Source organism: Sorex araneus, chromosome X (assembly GCF_027595985.1).
Source record: "Sorex araneus isolate mSorAra2 chromosome X, mSorAra2.pri, whole genome shotgun sequence".
NCBI lineage: Eukaryota > Metazoa > Chordata > Mammalia > Eulipotyphla > Soricidae > Sorex > Sorex araneus.
The window spans coordinates 230,124,172-230,146,898 of record NC_073313.1 but is presented as its reverse complement, the minus strand read 5'-3'; the positions used below and the strand labels follow the sequence as shown (position 1 = coordinate 230,146,898).

Sequence of the window (22,727 nt, the reverse complement as noted above, 5' to 3'; positions counted from 1 at the left end):
TTCCCAGTGAAATAATAGAATCACTCCGGATGTACCATTTTTTCCAGAAACAATTTCTAGAATTGTTAGCAATTTCCCACCAGATAAGATCCATTAGACCTCAGTGCCTGGGGTTTTAATGGGGCTGATCACATAGGCTCCTTCTTTGAAGGAAGGGCTTTGCTTGGCTGGTGCAAGCACATAAGAAACAGACAAGGGCTGGAGAGATAGCTCAATGGGTTGAGCTGTGCTGTACATGTATATAGCCTGAGTTTGATCCCAGCGCTATATGATCCCTCGAGTACTACCAGGAGCAATTCCCAAGCACAGTGCAATGTCAATCCAAAAAGAAAAAAGAAAATAAAACCCACGAAACCAAATAAATAAAAGGACAGAGAAGAATACATACATCTGGCTCCCAACTCCCAATAATCTAGGGTTCAGATACCTGAGGACAAAGTAGAACTTGCTGATACTGATGCATATGAAGTGGTTCAGTGAGGCATTTTTGTTGCTGTTGTTTTGTTTGCGTGCCACATCAGGCAGTATTTAAGGGCTTACTCCAGGCACTATACTAAGGGATCACTAGTGGCTGGGCTCAGCGGATCATATTGGGTTCTGGGAATCAAATCTGTTCGACTGTGTGTAAGACAAGTACTGTATCATCTCTCCAGTCCCTTAATGAGGCCCTTTTGAGTCATCACCCTACATCTCCTATATACAGAAACCTTAGGAAACAGATGCAGGGCAGGAGTGTTTAGAAAGGAGCAGAGCCAGCAAGCCCACAATCACTGAGTTCAAATACTCTTTTATTCTACATGACTTCTTGAAAGATGTTGTTACATTCTGTACTATCAGACTATTTCCCCTTTCCTTTTGTTGTTATCACTTGATTGTGACATATACATCCTAGTTTTTGGTTGGTTTTGATTTTGGGGCCCCACTCATTGATGCTCAAGGGTTACTCTGGCTCTGCACTCAGGAATCACTCCTGGCAGTGCTCAGGGGACCATAAGGAATGTCAGGGATTGAACCTGGGATGGTTGCATATAAGACAAGCACCTTACCCGCTGTACTACTGCTCTGGCCCAACATGTGCTGCTATACTTCATGGCAGGAAGGTCATATATTTTGTAGTGTTTGCTAGGTGCTACACATTTGTTTGTGTTATACCAGAGCATGCACACTTTTCTGTTGTTTTGTTTGGGGCCCATATCCAACAGTGCTCAGGGATTACTCCTGCCTTTGCTCAGGGATCACTCTTGGCAGGCTTTGGGAACCATATGGATTGTGGGGGATCAAACCTACCCAGCTGCGTGCAATGCAAGTGTCCTACCTGCTGTACTATGTACTATGGCTCCAGCCCTAAGAAAACATACATTGACTTTGGTGCTTACACACTCTTGATTGTGATGCGCCAGATAGCATACTTTTTGTTGTGACAGAGATCCCAAAGATAGTGCCACTTACATGCTGGTTACACTCAGCATGTGAACCTGCCAGGGATCAAAGTCCTCATGCCAGCAAATTAGGCAGGTCCTCTCCCATTTAGTCACCTCCCTGGGTCCCTGTTTTCTTCTTCTTCTTCTTCATCATCATCATCACAATGGGAGGTTATATCCTATGGAGCTTGAGTCATTCTTGATGTTATTCAGGCGATCATGTGATGCTGGGGATCAAACCTATGGCTCCTGTATGCAAAGTATGTCCTCTAGCCCCATGAGCCATCTTCCTGACCTTAATTATTATTTGACAAAATACCTCAGTTAGAGGCAAAATTAGAAATCAAAATTAAAGTAAGCAAAAGTAAAACTAGAGGTTTGAATAAGACAAAGAAAATGATTATCCAGCAAAGGATGACTTAAGACATAGTTTAAGGTTCTTGGGGCTGGAGAGATAGCACAGCGGGTAGGGCGTTTGCCTTGCACGCGGCCGACCCGGGTTCAAATCCCAGCATCCCATATGGTCCCCTGAGCACAGCCAGGAGTAATTCCTGAGTGCAGAGCCAGGAGTAACCCCTGTGCATCGCCAGGTGTGACCCAAAAAAGCAAAAAAAAAAAAAAAAAAAAAAAAAAAGACATAGTTTAAGGTTCTTAGCTTTTCATATCCAGACATGAATTCTACTTACACTGGGTGAAGGAAGCTATTTTTTTTCTGGTTATATAACCAGCTTCTTAACCTATCCTAGAATTTCTTTTTTGCTACTCCCTGCCGCACACTATGGCATCCTTCCACACAGAATTGCTTTTAGATCCTCTATAAATTCCCTGGTATATGTTGCCCACACTCCTATATTTTTAGAGGATTCTTCTTATTCCTTCACCTATCTTCTCTATTCCTTCTCACCTGGCTAACTCCTCCTCATCCTATTAGACTGATTTGACATCAATATGATCCAGAAATAGCGCTCAACTAGCTATAGTTAGCAGGATTTGATATTTATGTATAATCCTCCTCCCATAAGCATACCTCCCATCACATCATTTACTAATTGATTCTATGTCTTTCTCTGGGCACCGGACTGTAGAGTGGCTGAAATGCTGAAGATTCTATGGTCTTTTTTGTTTTTGGATTTTTTTGGTTTTGATTTTTTGAGCCACAGTGTCAATATTCGGGGATTACTCCTGACTCTGCACTCAGGAATTACTCCTGGCGATACTCAGGGGACCATATGCGTTGCCGGGTATCAAATCCAGCACACTGAGTTTCAGTTTTGACCTCTAGCACCACATATGGTTCCCTGATCCTTGGCAGGAGTAATCTCTGGGCTCAGAGACAGGAGTAAGCCCTGAGCATAGTTAGATGCGCTCCCACTCCCTCCCCTCGAATTATTTTAGCTAAAGAACTTCAAATTAGTAATTTGTAATTTTTTTTTTTAAATCGCATATTTCAGGGCTGAAGCCATAGTACAGTGGGTAAGGTGCTTGCCTTGCATGCAGTGGACCCAGGTTTGATACCTGGTAACCCATATGGTCCTGTGAGCTTTCCAGGAGTGATCCTTGAACAAAGAGCCAGGAATAAATACTGAGCAACTGAGAGAGAGAGAGACAGAGAGACAGAGAGAGAGAGAGACAGAGAGAGAGAGAGGAGAAAAGAAACAGACAGGAGAGAGGCAGGAAGGGAGGATGTGAGGGACAGGAAGAAAATATCTTTTTCTGTATTTAATGTATTTAATAAATTGCAGTCAGTAGACAGTTTTAAGTTTATCAATATAAAATATATAATTCGATTTTGTTTTGGGGATGACATACTGATACTGTTAAATATTTTTGGGTCATGGGGCTGGAGTGATAGCACAGCAGGTAGGGCATTTGCCTTGCACGAGGCTGACCTGGGTTTGATTCCCAGCATCCCATATGGTCCCCCAAGCACCTCCAGGAGTAATCCCTGAGTGCATGAGTCAGGAGTAACCCCTATGCAATATTGCGTGTGATTCAAAAAACAAAATAATAATAATAATATAAAAATATTTTTGAGTCACACCGAACTGTGCTCAGAGACTGCTACTGGCTCTGTGCTGTGGGAGGTGGGTAGGAGTGGGGGACCATGTGGTGCCAGGGATCAAACATGGGTCGACAGCATGCAAAGCATGCTTTGCGTATGCTTAGTCCTGGCCTCTCCAGTGCCTGATACTATTAAATATTTAATTTCGAAGTGTGAACATATTTAAACTTTTTTTAATGTTAAATTCTATTTTCCACCCTTAAGATAAAAAGTAGTGTTTGAGATCCTGGTTCCCATTAGGATGTTTAATTGCTTGCTAAATTTTTAGTCTCATATTTAAGACTTCAATTTCTAAGAAATAAATTATGGGTTTGGGGGGAAGAAATTAAAATTTATTCTACAGAGGGCAGAGGATCAGAGATATTAGGAAATCTTGGTCTCTGAGAATGGGTGCACAATGAGGCAGGCAGTTACAAACAAAAAAGCAGATGACCTTAAACAAGAAAAAAACAAACCCACAGTGTCACTCACCAGCACAGCTTTTTCTGCAGGTGGTTTCAAGGAGATAAGATGATTACAGGAACAAAATGCTGACTTTCAAGGCCACTTGGAAGTGGCAACATGTTTCTCTTTACAGGGGAGCATTTTGATTTACTTTCACAGTCTTTCATTTACTCGTGAGTCTTCTTGTTTTTTCTGTCCTTGTGAGAGAATGAAGCTCCCAAGGCTCCATCCTGGATAACATCCTCTCAGTTTTCTCTGTGCCTTCAGGAGGGAGTTGGTTCTTCATTAGGCAGTATTTTTATTTTAAGAAAGAGGAATCTATATTTGTTATATTTGTTAGGTTGGGAGAAAAATTCCAAACCAAAAAATTGCAGTAAGTTGCAAAACTTTAAAGAACATAAAAAGAAAACTTTTGAGATACAGAGAGCTAGTACAGGGGTTAAGGATGTTTTAGTATTATAAAATAGGACATGGATATATAGATCAGTGCACTTGAAATCTTAGATTCTTTTAATTTTTTCCCCTTTGATTTTTGGGCCACATTGATAGTATTTAGGACTTACTCCTGGCTCTGCACTCATGGTGGTGCTGGGGAAACCATATGGGGTGCCTGGGATTGAACCTAGATCGGCTATATGCAAGGCATGCACTCTACCCACTGTTCTATTGCTCAGGCCCCCGAAATCTTAGATTCTTTAAGAAAGCTTAATCCCTTTCGTGTTAGAAAGTGTTGGACCGAGAGATACAGCTCAAAGGGCTGGAGGACATACTTGTTAATTTCTTTTATTTCTGGGGGATGAGGGCCACCTGGTAGTGCTCAGGGCTTAGTCCTGATTTTGTGCTCAGAGATCATTCCTGACAGTGCTTGGGATACTACATGCTGTGCTAGAGTCACACCTGGGAGCACATGCTTTGCATATGGGAGGACCGGGTTCAATCCCTAATATCACCAGGAGCCACTCCCGAGAGCTCTGTGAGGAGTATCCCCCATATCAAACTGAACCAAAAATGACAGCAACAAAAATGCTAGTGTTCCAGGTGATCCTAATGCTTAAAGATGTCCTACAAAGTAACTTCCTTGTTTTCTCTCCTGGACTCCAGTGCCTGGGGTGAATTCATGTATCAGCTAGTCAGGGACTAAGGAAATGCTGGATCTGGTAAGGGAAAGAAAGGAGCAACTCAAAGTTGCTGAACATATGCCATCCCTTAGAAACTGAATGATGACAGGATTTTTTTTCTGGTAACCCAGGATCAAAACCAGGATCTTTACACATGCAAGGCAAGAGCTTTACCATGAGCTATATGCATGGCCCAGTAACTAAAATGTGAAGGTCCCAGATCAAAGACATGGATAGTTATCAGTATCAGAATGCATCAAACAAGAATAATTTATCAGTATGAAAGCACTATCATGGATTATACTAGTGAGGATCCAGGATACTGTGATAACAAGCTACTAGAATGACTTAGAAGCTCAGTGAAAGCAATAACCCCCATTAAAGTAGGAATGGCACAACTCAAAAGGCTCAGAGACATGGGTATGCTTGAATAGATATTCCAGGCTAAGACTAGAAAATTTAGCAGATTTACTATGCCATAGAAAGACTTGGTGGACACTGAGTTTTCTAAGCAACAAGGAATGGAACAGAATCATTGAATAGAACCCAGATTAGAGAGGAGTGTCTTATCTTAAGACATTATAAGGAGTTCCAGAAAGCTTAGTAACAAGATACTAACTATAATTATCACTGCAGAGAGAGACAGAGACAGAGAGAGGAGAGGAGAGAGAGACAAAGAGACAAAGAGATAGAGAAGCGGAGGGTGGGGGGAGAGAGAGAGACCCAGCAAAACCAAGCAACATGCACTGAGAAACAAGAAAACACCAATATATTATGCTAGTGCACCCAGTGAACTCATGCTTCAGAACTAGGTTCAGAACAAAGGTAAAATCTCTGTTTTATAGAATATCTGATGGGGATTAAGACATCTGTATGCAGCTGGCAGGAGAGTATAGGAGCAGAAATTCCAAAACACATTATTTTGCAAAGCAGGGTCTGGATCACCTTGCCACAGGCTCCCAGGTTACCAACGTTACAGCGACACTCTGACCATCTCAAGGACATCTCAGATACACCCTATGCTTACACTGCCTCCTAGATTCAGCTGCCACTTGGCAGGTTCTGCTCTCTCTGTTTGAAATATGGGCAGGAATCTCTTGTCCTCATCTCAAAAGAGCTGAGCACATGCTTTGCATGCAGGCAGCTGCGGTTTGATCCCTAGCACCACAGGGTCCCCCAAGTACCAACCCAGAAGTAGCCTCCCACCCCAACCCATTATCATTTTTGTGGCCCCCCAAATGAAAGAGAGGACTAGGGAGATAAGACAGCGAGTAGGGTGCTTGTCTTGCCCATGGCTGACCCAGGTGCCATTCCTGAGCCTTGCCAGGAGTGATCCCTTAGCATGGAATCAGGAGTAAGTCCTGAGCGCTTGCAGGTGTGCCCCAAAGACCAAAAAAAAAGGGGAAAAATTACTGCTCAAGGAATAGGAAACAGATATTTAATTTTCAGACTTTAAATTAAGAGGTGCTCAGAGGAAGAAGCCAACAGAGAATTCTGATAGGGGCTTCCTCCCACTCCCTTCCCAGGACATTTTCAATTCATATGTTGTTGGAAAAGGTGACCCGTTCTTATCGGGGAAAAATTATATTAATCAAAACAAGCACATGTACTTGTTTTAAGGGCATATGATAATTCTTAACATCCTGGTTAAGAAGAAAATCCTGTTTTGAACTCATAAGAGTGGTAGCTCTGAGCAGCTGCATTTGTGACCACATGACATCTCATACTCTACACCCATAATGTGCCAGGAATAGCACACCACAATGGGTGGGATGTAAAGTAGAAGGCAACCAATCTCGATTAAAAAAATATTAGCACACAAGGCTTAACCGTACAACATGTTAGTTCATGTTAGTAATCTCTATTACAAGGGCTTAATGGCTCCAGGATGAGATACAATCTTCACATACTTTTAAGAAACCTCTTTAGATCATTTTGAGTGATTTATTCATAATGAACAATGCAAATTAAATTATTTAGGGCCTGTTATTGGGACAGGCTTGGGTGGTGGCTGGGAAAACTCTAAATAATGGTGGTAGGAAGGTATAATGGTAGTAGAATTAGTGTTGGAATATTAAATTTAATAAATTATTGTGAACAACTTTATAAAATAAAATAAAATAAAAATGGTAGCTCTGAGGTAGATAACGTTCTGGTTATTGGGTTTGATCCCCAGCACCACATATTATCTCTTGAGCAAAGCCAGGAGTAAGCCCTGAGCACTGCTGAGTATGACCCCAAAACCTAAATAAATAAACAAAATTTTCAAAAATGAAAATTGAGAGCATAAGATTTTTGCTTCGATGGACTCTTAGACCTCAATCTTTGCAGCTGCTACTGTAATGGCTCTGGTGTCTTCATGTAGTTGCAGCAGAAGGCAGGAATGTAGGTGGACAGGGAAGCAGGACTTTTCACAGCCAAAATGGGAAGAGTGGTTTTGGGTCAAATGACTGACTCAGAAGTCTCTGAAAATTCACCCCCTTTGTGCCTTTGTTCTGTTGTTTGTTTTTGAGCCACACACCTAGCAGTAATTGGTTTACTTCTGGCTCTGCTCTCAGGGACCACTCCTGGCGGTACTCAGGACACCATATGTGGTACCAGGGATCTAACTTGAGTTAACCACTAGTGCAAGGAAAATGCTTTAACCTCCGTACTGTCTCTCTGGTCCTGTGCCTGGTTTTATTCCACATAAGATAAGTCATTGTCTCAATGTGTTATCTAAAACAGTTAATGAAAAAAATCAATGATTAGCAAATATTTTTGTTTGTTTTGAGGCCATACCCATCAGTGCTCAGGAGTTACTCCTGGATCTGCATTCAGTAATTACGGTGGTATTCAGGGGACCATGTGAAATGCCAGGGATTGAACCTAGGTCAGCCGCATGCAAGGCAAAGGCCCTCCCCACTGTGCTGATTGCTCTGACCTGCAAATGTAAAATTTTAAGTAGCAGGATACTGATACTTTTAATTCTGATTCCCCTGTGGCTCAACACAGCTGTTACTCATGGTGGGTCTCCTTGATGAGCCTCAGATGATGGTAGCAGATGAAGTTATTGAGCTAAGTTCAATGACAACAATAGGATCCCAAATTAGAAGTCAGGGTGGTGATACTTAACCATGCAAAGAGAGGTGGACACAATTATCATTATAATAAGGTTGGCACGGCTGCTTAGGGTGGTTTCTGACTGCAGAAAGCTGGGGAGAGATAGTATAGCGGGTGTGCTTGCCTTGCACACAGCTGACCTAGTTTAATACCTAGTACTGCATATGGATCTCTGAGCATCATCAGGAGTGATCACTGAGCATGGAGCCAGGAGTGAGTCCTAAGTACAGCTAGGTGTGCCATTGCTCCCTCCTTACCCCCCGCCAAAAACAACAACAACAACAACAACAACAACAACAACAAAAAGGATTTCTGACCTGCAGAAAGATAGGGAGGTGATTAATGTAACAGGATGTTCTCAAAGGCAAGACTGATGGACAGTCTACAATGTCTCAGTGTAGATAACCAAGATAAATAAAGAATTGAAGGGGCTGGAGCGATAGCACAGCAGGTAGGGCGTTTGCCTTGCACGTGGCCGACCTGGGTTCTAATCCCAGCATCCCATATGGTCCCCTGAGCACCGCCAGGGGTGATTCCTGAGTGAGGGGTCAGGAGTAACCCCTGTGCATCGCCGGGTGTGACCCAAAAACAAAAACAAAAACAAACAAAAAAAAGAATTGGAGGGCCAAAGAGATAGAGGAGTTAAAATGCTTGCCCTGCATGTAGTTGACCCCAACTTGATCTCTGGCACCCCATACGGTCCCCCTGAGCACTACCTGGAGTGACCCACCTGAGCACAAAGCTAGGAATAGCTCATAAACGCTTTCAGGTGTAGCCCAACATCCCCCCAAACAAGGAGGAAAATAGGAAAAAACAAATTGGAGGTTGACAGGCTAATAACTTTCCAACACTGGGAAAAGTGCTAGCTAAAACTTTTTTTTAAGAGGGAGGGAGTTGGGCTCAGGGTTTTTCTGTGCTCTGTGCTCTGGAGTAACTCCTGGAGGTGCTCAGGAGACCAGATGGGGGTGCTGGGGAGTAAACCCAAGTAATCCACGTGCAAGGCAAGTTCCTTACCCCTCTGTACTTTCTCTTTCACTCCAGATAGCCAAATATTTTGAGGACAATGGACATAGAGTTCAAGTTGAATTGATACTCAAAATTTCATTGTTGCCCCTGGTACAGTGAGAATATATAGCATCATAAATGAAGTATTTAAAAAAAAGTTACTGGCTAAGGTCTGGCATCATTCCAAGTCCTTAAATGTGCATTAGGTCCTTGGCCTGTAGGATAAAACAGAATGTAGGAGAGAGGGCAACTGAATAACTCCCCCACACCCTTATCTTAGGAAACATGACAGAATTCAGTGTGTCAAAGGCCTGAAAATGCAAGGCTAGGCATTTGTGTAACTCAAAGGCAAAGTGTAAAGTATTAGTTCGTTATGTTGATGGAATTGTATTAGTCACATTAATTCGACTAGATGACCAAGAAATGTGAAGCACAGGAAGAGTTTGAAAAGGCACATATGGAACGAGACAGGTAGGGCACTTGCTGTACATGAAGCCCACTCAGATTCTATATTCAGCACTCCATATGGTCCCCTGAACACTGCCATTTGTGATCCCTGAGCACAGAGCCTGTAGAAAGCCTGGAACAAAGGCAGGTGTGGAAAAGACAAATATTTGGGAAAGTGGGCCCCAGGCCCCCAAAACACGAAATAAATAATCTAGAGCACATGCTTTGCAGGCAAGAGGTCCAGTTTCCATCCCAAGCGCTATCAGGAGAACAATGCACCCATAGTGACCCCACCAAGCAGCATCAGCTGTGGCCTCAAAAGTAATTACAAAGATGATGCATGATGCAAGGGTTAAAGTACAAGCCTTGGATATACACATGCCTTTGACTGACATTCCCACTATCACGTGTTCCCGAGAAAAATAGTTGGGTACAGCCCTGGAAACCCCAGAACTGCTGGAGGTCTCAGAGCACTGCCAGGATAGTCCAAGTAATCCAAACAACTGCAGGGCCCGAGCAGCTCCACATTCTGGTCCTCACAGTGAAATGCCAGCATGGTTGGCCTGAGTTATCAGTAAGAGGGGTGACCACGTCTCCTAAGCATCATATAAGAGACACCCCCAACGATAACAATAACAATTTTTCAAGTAAATAAATATTAAAAAGAAACTCCTCTCTTAAAACAGTGTGACACATTATCTTATGAAAGCAGTGGCAGAAGCAGCATTTTATCTTTATTTTTAGTTTGAATGACTCACCTACCAGTGGTGGGGTTCTACTCCTGGCTCTTTGCTGAAGGTCACACCCAGCAGTGACTGGGGATCAGATCCTGGGCCTCCCACATGCAAAATATGCATTCAGTCCACTGAGCTACTTCTTCTAGTCCCCAAAAGCAGCTTTAAAAAACCCATATTGGGGGTGGAGCAATAGGACAGCGGGTAGGGCATTTGCCTTGGGCGTGGCCAACCCGTGTTCGATTCCCAGCATCCCATATGGTCCCCTGAGCATCGCTAGGAGTGATTCCTGAGTGCAGAGCCAGGAGTAACCCCTGTGCATTGCCAAGTGTGACCCAAAAAGAAAAAGAAAAGAAAGAAAAGAAAAAGGAAAAATAACCATATTATTAATGGCGCAAACCCTTAATTTTAAAATGTTTATTGTTCCTGGAGCACGGGGTATGCTCCATCTTTTCCAGTTATCTCCCTAGCCCCCTTTCAGCATACTTTTAGCGATAAAAGATGAACTAGCTAATGAATTCACATCGATATGTTAATATACAGCTCTAATTCATTTTGGTCTAGTATAGCTAAAAGGAGGAGCGACCCACCCACACTTGTTCAAGAAATACAACATTATTTAAATAGACCTTTAGAGCTTGGACTAGAGGTAGTTCTGTTTGATAATTTTGGGTTATACCTAAATGATACTGGGAGGGTGCCCCTAGAGGTGCTCAGGGGACCACAAAGTGCTGGGATTGAGCTCAGTGTTCCTGCTGTAAAGCAGATGCTCTTGCCAGTCGAGTTATCTCCATAACTCTAGCCTTACACTATTTATATCCCTACCCTAATTTTTACTTCTTAAATGGGATTCACAAAAATTCCACCATTCTGGGCTGTGAGTTTTAATACTGTTGCAAAGATGTTTTATAAATGAAACTTAGCACATAAATGATTATTTTGATGGCCTCCTAGCATTGGGCTGTGGGACCCTCATGGCCTTGTTAGTTCAGTACTTGAACTAGTACAAATACTAGTTAGTTCAGTACTTGAACTAGTGAGGTGCTGCTTGAGTCCAATTGGATGGCGCGTCGTTGTCACTAGATGTCAGGTTTTACATTAGAGGGCCGCCCCTCACAGGTGCTGGGGGCTGTTCTTGGCTTGGTACCGCTCCTGGGAGGTGAGGGAAACGTACATTGCCCCGAGCAAAGCAAGTGTCTTCCCGTTGTGCAAAGCTAAGGAATTTTTTTGCTTTTTGGGTCACACCCGGCGATGCACAGGGGTTATTCCTGGCGTTGCTCAGAGGACGATATGGGATGCTGGGAATCGAACCCGGGTCGACCGCGTGCAAGGCAAACGCCCTACCCGCTGTGCTATTGCTCCAGCCCTAAGGAAAACTTTTATCTGGCCCCAGCCTAGTAAATATGGAGATTGAGGTTGGTTTCTTCCAGCCTGAAAACCCGAGTATCTTAGTTTCTGGTTTATTTGGGCCACACGCAGTAGTGCTCTGGATCTATTCCCTGGGGGTGGGGGTGGGGGGTGAAGCATCCAAACCTGGGGCTCAGCATGTAAAGTATGCGCTTCAGCTAGTTTATATAAGCGATCAGGGTCTGTTTTTAATTTAATTTAATTTTTTTTTTTTTTGGTCACACCCGACAGTATTCCCAGGCGGGGCTCAGTTTAACTGCCGGGTGGAACCCACTTCCCTCCAGGGCCAAGTTACTCAGACAGCCCCCGGGGCGGCTCTCGGCTCCGCCCCTTACCCACAATGCACTTTCCCCTTCCTCCTAGGTGGCTTCTCTGTCACGTGGCATTCGCCGGCGCGCGCTCCCGCTCGGCGCTTGCGTGGAGAGAACCCTGAGGTTTCTCCTCCCCCCCCCCCCCCCGCGGCGCGGCGACGAGCGGAAGTTCTTGGGAGCGCCAGTTCCGTCTGTGTGTTGGAGTGGACAAAATGGCGAAGATCGCCAAGACTCACGAAGGTAAGCGGGCTTCCCCTGGTTACGCGTCTCTCCGCCGCCCCGCCGGCTCGGCCTCCGCCCCGCGCAGCCGGCGCGCCGTCCCGGGGCTTGTGCCGTGGGGGACCAGCCCGCGCTGCGGGGGCCCGGCTCGTCTCGTCGGCGCAGGCCACGGCCCCACGTAATGGCGTCCTACTCCGGCGCCCCCCCCACCCCCCGACAGGCGCTTTGTTCGGTGTCGGAGGGCCGCTCCCGCGGAGCCGGCGGCCGCGTCGGAGCGGCTTAGGCGGGAGGGGCTCCCTGGGCGAGGGCCGGGGGGAAGCGGAGCGGGAGTCGAGGCCGGCCTCCTGAACTGTCGTCGCCACAGTGCACGCAGAGGAGCGCCAGGGAAGCGCTGGAGAAAACGACCGTCACTTTCCGGGCAGCCCCGACCTAGCTTCGCGCGACCGAGGCCCGCGCTCGCCGTAGCTGATTTTTGTGTCTTCAGCCGGCTGAGACACTTTGCTTTGGGGGTGGGGGTGGGGGTAGGGATTCCTTCCCCTGCCCTTTATTGCTCTGAAGTCTAACGTCCCTCCCCCCACCCCCACCCCTTGGGGGGTAATTATTGGTGGAAGAGGGAAAGGCGCATCACCTTTTTATTCATTAAAGCTTCTGGGTTGTTGGTCGTTTCGTGGGTTACGGCGTATACGTAATTGGGAAAGTGGCACTAGCCGGGAGCCTGTTAGCGACGATATGTAAATAGCAAGAGTCGGCTTCCAGAAGGGACGGGAGAGACATCGGAAGTTGGACTTTCAACTCGGATTTCTGAGGACTCTGAAACTGTCCGCTGACAGCACGTAGCAATATAGTCACAGTCCCATCGTTGGTGGTTTTTTTTTTTTTTTTCCTTCAGGTGCCCGGCTCGACGTGAGGGTGTGAGAGGGGTGGGGGTGGATGTGCATGCATCCTTTATGAGGCCGGGTGAATGCTCAAATCTGCAGCGTCCACACCGCTGCATCTCTGCTCTGGGTAACGGGATGATTTGTTTATACTTAACGACGATTGGAGAGGTCTGAAAGGATCCGTCGGCTTTAAATTAGGGGAGGGCCCTTGTGCCGGAGGGAACATCTTGTAACCAGGCCTTGAGTCGTGAAAGGCCCCTTTGAGTAGTCAGCTGTGCGGAGAAGTTGCTGGGAGTGAAAAATAGACAGATCTCGAATCTCGAAAGCTTGACTGGCACCAGAATATGATGGCATTGAGTAGTGGTGAACTGGAGCCCTGCTTTCTGCAGCTTATTAAAGCATACTAACGAGTTGGTAGCGACTCTATTAACACGGTTGTTTTTTTCTTCGGTATTTAAGATGTAAACAGTTTTTTGGGAGGTCGGGGCAGTCAGGGATTTTGCACACGGTGGTGCCAGGTATTGAGCCCAGGTATCCCAATATGGAAAGCATGTGGGCAGTGGCCTTTTGAATGGGAGTAGGGGGGTGTTCAGCCACTCCCCCCCCAAAAAAAAAAAACCCCTTAAACCTGTTTTCAGCTGGTGTTCTTGGGCACTTTTTATTCAGGTTTGAGACCAAATACAGCTTTCACAAAATAGTATGTGAATTGTTGCTGATATTTTTGTTTTGTTTTGGGGGCTAAGACACTCAGCGGTGCTCAGGATTTAACTTCAAACTGCACTCAGGGATCACTCCTGGCGGTCTCTGGGGACCAAGCCTGGGGTGTGAGGGGTGCAGTGACCTCAGATCAGCAGCACCCAAGGCAAATGCCCTAGCTCCTGCCCCCAAATGCTGCTGATACTCCGCTGCTGAATTTAGGAGTGGACGGAGTACTTAGTGGCCTTAAGGATGTGTTTATTTATTTGTATCTTCAGCACAAAGTATAAAATTTCTAGTCCTTTTCTCGACATTTTTCAAAACTCAGACTAAGCTTTGTTAATAGTATGTTGCATCTCATTGGCCAAAAATATATTTGTAATTATGCTCTATCTATATGAATTACCTGATGCCATAAACGGGCTGGAGTGATAGCAAGCGGTTTGGCGTCTCTCTCTTTCACGCGGCCGACCTGTGTTCAATTCCTCCGCCCTTCTCGGAGAGCCCTGCAAGCTACTGAGAGTATGGCGCCCGCACGACAGAGCCTGGCAAGCTACCCGTGCGTATTGGATATGCCAAAAACAGTAACAATAAGTCTCTAAATGAGAGACGTTACTGGTGCCCGCTCGAACGAATCGATGAGCAACGGGATGACAGTGACAGTGATGCCATAAAAAGTTGTGGAACATTGATCTTCACTTGAGTCTTTATACAAGATAAGGACCCAACCTGTGGAATGAAAAACAAGGTGATGAATAGTTACTAGAAATTCATTTCATTCTCTTCCTCGTTCTTCCCACTCCCAACACTGGTTCTTATGTTTTATCTGGTTCTTCTAATTTTTTTTTTTTAAATATAAGGTAGGTTTTTTGGGGTTTTTTTTTGGGGGGGGATGGGGTAGTTCTTAATTGAACAAAATTTAAAAGAATGTGAAAGGAGAGAAGGAAATGTGTAAGAGAGAGCACAGGCTTCTCAAGAAACAGTGAGAGATATGCTCAAGGGAAAACACATGTTTGATAAGCAAGCCTAATGTTTTTACCTGTTAAAATCTCTCTCATAACCTGAAGCAGAATTGATTCTTTTTTAGGCTAGAGGTAGTGAACCACACCCAGTGGTGGTACCTAGAACTTAACTCTTGATTCTTTGCTCAGGGATCACTCCTGACTGGAGTGGGGGGAGAAGGGTGCCATAAATGGTGCTGGGGGATGGAACCCACAAACCCCTGTAGTGTCTCCTTGTCTGAGAATTAGTTTTTGTTTTTGAGGACTGGTGCTACTGAAGTACTGTAGGTCTGTTGTTTTGATTACTTTTTTTAAATTTTTGGTCTTTGGGCCATTATCAGGTGGTGCTCAAGGCTGACTCCTGGCTGTGTTCAGGGATCACTCATGGTGGGCTCTGGAGACCATATGGGGTGGTAGGGATCGAACCCAGTTCTGTCTCGTGCAAGGCAGAACTCTACTATCATCATGATTGCTCTTTTAAGGTCTTCTTTTTCACTGAAATTGTTGTATATAGGAATTGTACCTTAGTGTCTCACCCTTGGTGTGTGACACGTGCTCACTATTGTTAAAGAAATTTTACTGGAAGTATTAAAAGCCCTTCACAGGAAGGGGCACTTGTGAATGACTGTAGATACTTTTGAGGTTTTGGGGATGTATATTGGGAACATGAGAGTTCTTAAACTAAGTGGGTCAGAAATGTTAGGTTACCATTAATTGTGGAAGGCTTTGAACAGTGAGCTAGGTTTGATTTTTGTCTTAATGTCTAGACAATCAAGTTCCTTTCCTGTTTCCACTGGTGACAGGTTATTTCTGTGTTACAAGGTAACATTGGTTGCAATGTGAAAGTTGCCTTAGAGGGAATCAAAGCAACCTTCTAAGACTGTTGAAGTAGGGAGAACTTGAATTTGAACTTCACTGGAGACTCCCCCTTATCTGCATACCCCTTTCCCCCACATTCCTGGGATTGAACCCAAAGCCCCACACATGCAAAGCATATACACTACGATTGAGACACATACAACTGGGCTTGGATCATCTTTGTGGAAGAATACTATATTTGCTTAATTTCTGTTTTAGAGTTGCCCATCATTTTGCTGTGGTGTGGGGTTTTTTTTTTGTTGTTGTTGTTTTTGGGTCACACCCGGCGATGCACAGTGGTTACTCCTGGCTCTGCACTCAGGAATTACCCCTTGTGGTGCTCAGGGGCCATATGGAATGCTGGGAATTGAACCTGGGTCGGCTGTTTGCAAGGCAAATGCCCTACCTGCTGTGCTATCTCGCCAGCCCCCATCTTGCTGTTTTATTTGATTTGGGGGCGCCACACCCAGTTTAGATCCATATCCAGCTGAGTAGCTCCTGTTGCTTCTTGGGTCACTGTGTAATGCTGGGAGTTAAACCTGGTTCTCCTTCATGTAAAACATGTGCTCCAGTCCTTTGACCTGTCTCCCCACTCCTTTTGGTACTTATTTTGTTTTGAGGCTACACTTGATGCTCAGGACTTCTGGCTCTATACAGTCAGGAATTAATCCTGGTGATGCTTAGGGGATCATATGAGATGCCAAGAATCATACACCCAGGTCAGTTGTGTGGAAGGCAAGTGTTCTACCTCTACTATCTGTTTGACTCTTCTTGTGGTACTATTGTCTCAATAAGGCTCACAACTGTGTAGTCTGGGGATGGGGGGGGGGCATGTGGTATTAGGGATTGAAGTCAAGGCCTCAGCCTTGTTAGATGTGTCTCTACCACTTAAGCTCCCTGTCCCCTCCCTTCCTTTCCCTCCCTCCCTTCCTTCCTTCCTTCCTTCCTTCCTTCCTTCCTTCCTTCCTTCCTTCCTTCCTTCCTTCCTTCCTTCCTTCCTTCCTTCCTTCCTTCCTTCCTTCCTTTCTTCCTTTCTTTCTCTTTTTGGGTTACACCCAGTGATGTTCAGGGGTTACTCCTGGTTTTATATAATCTCCATTGTAAATAGTGTCGAAGATAAAGACATCTTTTTTTGTGTCTTGTAATTTAAAAAATTTTAGGGTAACAGCATACTAAAGGAATTGAACATGAGAACTGTGGAAATTTGCCACTCGTGGTGGGGAAATAGGATAGGGAAGAGAACACTGAGTGGTGGAGAGAAGTGGTCACTGGTAAGGAGGGTGGGGTGCTGGAAGGTGGTTAAGTGTTAATGTATGAAACCTTATCAGTAATGTAGATCACAGTGCCTAAAAATTATTTTTAAAAGTATCTGTCAGAGATAGGCTGGTGGATGGAAGGAACCTGGGGACATTGGTGGAGGGAGGTAAAGGAATTGGAACATTGTATGCCTAAAATTCAATCATAAATACTTTGAATTCATGGTGACTAAATTAATTTTTTTTTTTAATTGTGGAGATCACGCAGCATTACTCAGAGACTATGTGATAATTGAGGGTGAAACCCAGGGCCTTGCAAGGCATGTGTTCGACTTTTGGAGCCACAGCCCAGACTTCTTTTGTAGTTTATTTTTAAAATAATGGTGACATCAGTAACCAACACCAGAGTAGTGCTCAGGTGTTGAACCTGGCTCAACTCACTCCATACCTGTTGCATTTTCTCTTTGGCCCAATATCAGTAATTTGTGTTTGAATGTTGGAAGGGAAGGAAGATATTCACACTGAAGTAACTTATTATTGGTAGGTTCCTGTGTGGTTTTGTTGGTTCCCATCGTATATTGTGTTGAATAGACAAATTTTGTGTGTGGGTGTTCCAGAGATCAAACATAGATGTATAGAGCTGAAGCCCTAGCTCAAGTATGTATGGCTGTTAATGTGCATAAAACTGATAAACTTGCCATTTATCCTCAGAGTGCTGACTTGGCAAACAGGAACCTGTTTCTCAAGTGAGAGAAAATGGATTACCCACAAATTCTTTATATTGGCTTGTCTTATCATCATTCCCCTTTTTTGGGGTATCATCATCCTGAAACATTCTGTTACTCTCCTACCACTGCCCTATACAGTGGTACTCATACATGCAGATAAATGCTTAACTCCATTCTTTGCTTCCAGCTGAATGTTGCTTTTTTTTTCTTTTTTTGTTTTGCTTTTGGGTCATACCCTGCAGTCTTCAGGGCTTAATCCTGGCTCTGCTGAGGGATCATTTCTGCCTAGACTTGGGGTGCTAGGAATCGAGCTAGGGCCAGCCCCGTGCATTCCATATGGTCCTATGAGCACTGCCAGAAGTAACCCTTGAGTATCTCGGGGTGTGACCCAACAACCCCCCCCTCAAAAAAAACCCAGGAAAACCCAATACCAGACCCATAAAATGAGGAATAAAGACACTAAGGAAGAGGAAATTTTACGAGCTGGATTTAGCAGTGTTTGAGACAGAAGAGAAGAAAACCATAGGAAGGAAAATGTACTACAGGACAGAATTGATGTGGAACATTTAGATAGTTAATAGATGATATAACCTGCTCTTTGTTTTTTTTTTTTGCTTTTTTTGGGTCACACCCGGCAAAATGCTCAGGGGTTACTGCTGGCTCTGCTCAGGAATTACTCCTGGTGGTGCTTGAGGGACCATATGGGATGCTGGGAATCGAACCCAGATCGGCTGTGTGCAAGGCAAACGCCCTACCTGCTGTGCTATCTCTCCAGCCCCTGCTCTTTAGGTTTAACGTGACAATTTTATACCTGTGGACCAGTATCTGCCTGGCTTACTGGACAGGCAGTAGAATAGTGGTTTTCAGCCTTTCCACAACAGGCACTGGTAGTTGAAGACCACTACTAGACATTGATAGATTAAGACTGGAGATAAAAGCACTTGCTTTGTATGTGGCTGTCCCTGACTACAGAGCCAGGAATAACTCCTGAGGCTCAAATCCCGTCCCCCTCCCCACAAAAATAGATTTGTCCATCTTAAATATCCCATCTTAGTAATTCAAAATTGTTAACAGTTATAGCTTTTTTTTTTTTTTTTTTTGCTTTTGGGCCACACCCGGCAAAATGCTGAAGGGTTACTCCTGGCTCTGTGCTCAGGAATTACTCCTGGCGGTGCTCGGGGGACCATATGGGATTCTGGGACTCGAACCCGGGTCAGCTGCCTGCAAGGCAAACGCCCTACCCGCTGTGCTATCACTCCAGCCCCAGCAGTTATCGTTTTTTTAGGGGTGGGGTATACTTGGTGGTGCTTACTAGTTACTCTGGACTCTGCATTTAAGGATCAAACCTGGCAAGCTTGGGGGAACATAGGTGGTGTGGGACCAAATCTGGGTTGATCCTGTGTAAGGCAAGAGCTCTACCCGCTCTCTGTACCATCTTACCTATCTGGGAAGATTCTGTTCTGATAGCTGAACATTCTCAGGGATCTTCATATACTGCACCTCCTCAAGAGGAGAACTTTAGTTGAAGAGTGATGTTCCTGTAGATGTTTGGAGCAAGTTTAGTTTTTCAAATATTTATAATAGGGGGAAGCGGAGAAATGCATCTCAGTGGAAGAGATACATGCTCTCTGGGTTGGGATTTTATCATGTCCAGCAAAGTAATGTTTATATTTTATGTTTAAAAGATTTTTTATTGCCTTCAGTTAGTAAAACTAGGGCAGGAAAGATCTTATAGTGGGTAAGGTCCTTACTTTGCATGCACTGGCCACGATTCAATCCCCTGTGTACTATTTGTTCCCCCGAGCAATACCAGGGAGTGATTCTTGAATACAGAGCCAAGAATAACCTCTCAGCATAGCTGAGTGTGACCCCAAAACATAAAGATTAAAAAAAAGAAAAGTTGGAAATTTCACAGTTAAAGATGTTACAAAAAGCTAAATTTTTCTCTCCCGTATGTGCAGCAGAGGACTACATTTCAGAGAATACAGAGCTTTTAATTTCATATGTCTGGGAATTGGAGGCCTTTGTTTCAAGGGACCAGAGGAAAGCTCAAGGAAAGAAAATGGCGGTGTATGAAAACCACGATTTTAAACATTTCTTGAAAGCTTTATTGAAAACTAAAAATGTACATAAAAATAGAATAGTGTTCTTAAAGTGTTCTAAGTATAAAACGGTAATTACCTAGCTTTAACACATTTCAGGAGGGGGCACACCTGGTGGTGCTATCTGGTGCTTGGGAATCAGATGTTCAGTCCCCTGTGGCTCTGGCATGCAGAGTATCCCAGACCTCAAACATTTTCATCTAATCTCTACACTGGTATATTCCACCTTTCCTTTAAATTTTGGAACAGATACCATATCATTGTTTCTATTTAAAAAAAAAAAACAGACTATCAGCATGAAAAGTTTCATGCTGAGTGAAATGAGTCAAAAAGAGAGAGACAGACATAGAAAGATTGCACTCATCTATGGTATATAGAATAACAGAGTGGGAGACTAACACCCAAGAATTGTAGAAATAAGTACCAGGAGGTTGACTCCATGGCTTGGAGGCTGGCCTCACATTCTGGGGAAAGGGCAACTCAGAGAAGGGATCACCAACTATAATGTAGTGGAAGGCCATGTGGGGGAAGGGAGTTGCGGGCTGAATGAGGGCTAGAGACTGAGCACAGTGGCCACTCAACACCTTTATTGCAAACCACAACAGCTAATTAGGGAGAGAGAACAGAAGGGAATGCCCTGCCACAGTGGCAGGGTGGGGTGGGGGGAGATGGGATTGGGGAGGGTAGGAGGGATGCTGGGTTTACTGGTGGTAGAGAATGGACACTGGTGAAGGGATGGGTTCCCGAACTTTGTATGAGGGAAGCATAAGCACAAAAGTGTATAAATCTGTAACTGTACCCTCACGGTGATTCACTAATTAAAAATAAATTAATTAAAAATTAAAAAAATTAAAAAAAAAACAGAACAAAAACAACCAGTGCTGGCATGGATGTGCAGAAAAAAGGACCCTCATTCATTTCTAGTGGGAATATTGACTGGTGCAACCTTTCAGGAAAGTAATAAAAAAAAAACAAACAAACAGACTACCAGTTTCTGAAATTGGAAATTCAAACCATATATTACTTTATTGTTTTGGTGCCTGGGGCAGCATTGTGCAGGGCAAATGTACTACCACTGACAGACATCCCTGACAGTGTCCCATCCCCCCCATCTCCTTTCTGTCTTCGCTTTGTTGATTCAGAGATAACTTAGGGATAGCATCCATTGCTTGGCTGTTGTGCTCCCACTACATTTTTTTTGAAATGGCCCCACACCCAGCAGTGCGTGGGGTTTGCTTCTGGCTCTGCACTCAGGTCACTCCTGCCAGGACATGGTGGATGATAGGTGATACTAAGGGGCTTGAGCCCAGGTTAACTGAGGGCAAGCAAGCGCCCTCAGCTGTGCTGTCTCTGGCCCCACACATTTTAATTTTTAGGATTGTTGGTCGGTTGATTTGAGGACCATACCTAATGATATGTTTACTCCATACCACAGGTTTTTTTTTTTTTTTTTGGTCACACCCAGCTATGCACAGGGGTTACTCCTGGCTCTGCACTCAGGAATTACCCCTGGTGGTGCTCAGGAGACCATATGGGATGCTGGGAATCGAACCCGGGTCGTCCGCATGCAAGGGAAACGCCCTACCTGTTGTGCTGTTGCTCCAGCCCCTCCATACCACAGTTTGAATTGTGGTTTGGGCTTTTCATATCATGTGATGTTTGCTCTCTTGACTGAATTACTTGCTAAAGTTTATACTCCCATTTGTTATGGTGCTTACACATGCTCACTGGGTATCTCATTCTTACTTGAGCTCACAGTTATGGTTTTAGTCCTTGTGTATTTTCATACATGCAACTAACCTATATAGCTGGGAATTTCTTTTTTGGTTTTTGGGTCACACCTGGCGATGCACAGGGGTTACTCCTGGCTCTTGGTGCTCAGGGGACCATATGGGATGCTGGGATTTGAACCCGGGTCGGCCGCTTGCAAGGCAAACGCCCTACCCGCTGTGCTATCGCTCCAGCCCCTATAGCTGGGAATTTCTTGAAGCACTGAGGATTGCAGGTAGCAGAGCTGCCAGACTCACATATCAGACTTTAGTTGGCCAAATATTCGGTGTTCAAGTTTACAGGTTACTTTTTTGGGGGTTCCCTGTTTTTGTTTTTGGCCACACTTGGTGGTGCTTGGATGACTATATATGGTGCCAGGGTTCAAACCCAGGCTGACTGGGTGCAAGGCAACTGCTGTATCTGCTATACTGTCATATCACTGTGGCCCCCCCTTCCTCTTTTCTTTTTTGCAATTCATTTATTGCAGCACCTTTGCCCTATAGAATTTTTAATGTTTAGAGGGAAAGGAAAAGATAGCATAAAAACACCCAGAACTCATTCTTGGACACTCCCTCACTGCTGCTGCCATCAAGATACAAGGAGGATTGGCTTTAGGACTGAGTATTATGATTCTGAAATCAGACATTAGATTTAGGTTGCACTAGCCAAGACTAGAAAGTCTTTTTTTTCCTTCTTCTTTTATCGCACCTGACTATGCACAGGTGTTACTCCTGTCTCTGTACTCAGGAATTACTCCTGGCAGTGCTCGGGGAACCATGTGGGATGCTGGGAATCGAACCCGGGTCGGCCGCATGCAAGGCAAACGCCCTACCCACTGTGCTATTGCCCCAGCCCAAGACTAGAAAATCTTAAATAGCTAAATTCTTGTGTTTCTCCTATTATAATATTAATGGCAATGAATGTATTTACCATTTTCTAGCAAGTTTAACTGCTTCCTGAAATAATTTTGTATAACTCCCAGTAAATGTACCTTACAATTAAAACCTTCACTTATTAATTTTTTTTTTTTTTATTAAATCACCAGGTGGAAAGTTACAGTTTCCAGGCTTATCTCGGTTATACACTGCTCGAACACCCGTCCCTTCACCAGTGCCCATATTCCACCACCAAAAACCCCAGTATACCTCCCACCCCCGCGCCCCCCACC

At 44.5% G+C, this 22,727-nt stretch overlaps 1 protein-coding gene across 4 annotated transcripts in view; it reads left to right on the top strand.

Moving 5' to 3' along the window:
- SF3B1 (splicing factor 3b subunit 1) overlaps positions 1 to 22,727 on the top strand; it is a 57,810-nt gene that overhangs the window by 4,251 nt on the left and 30,832 nt on the right. For all 4 annotated transcript variants that reach the window (XR_008627243.1, XR_008627244.1, XR_008627245.1 and 1 more), the window contains exon 2: positions 12,104 to 12,291. Coding sequence is in view for 1 of the 4 variants with exons in the window: in XM_004601240.3 (XP_004601297.1) it covers positions 12,264 to 12,291 (28 nt within the window). In the remaining 3 variants the exon portion in view is untranslated. The remainder of the gene's footprint in view (positions 1 to 12,103; positions 12,292 to 22,727) is intronic.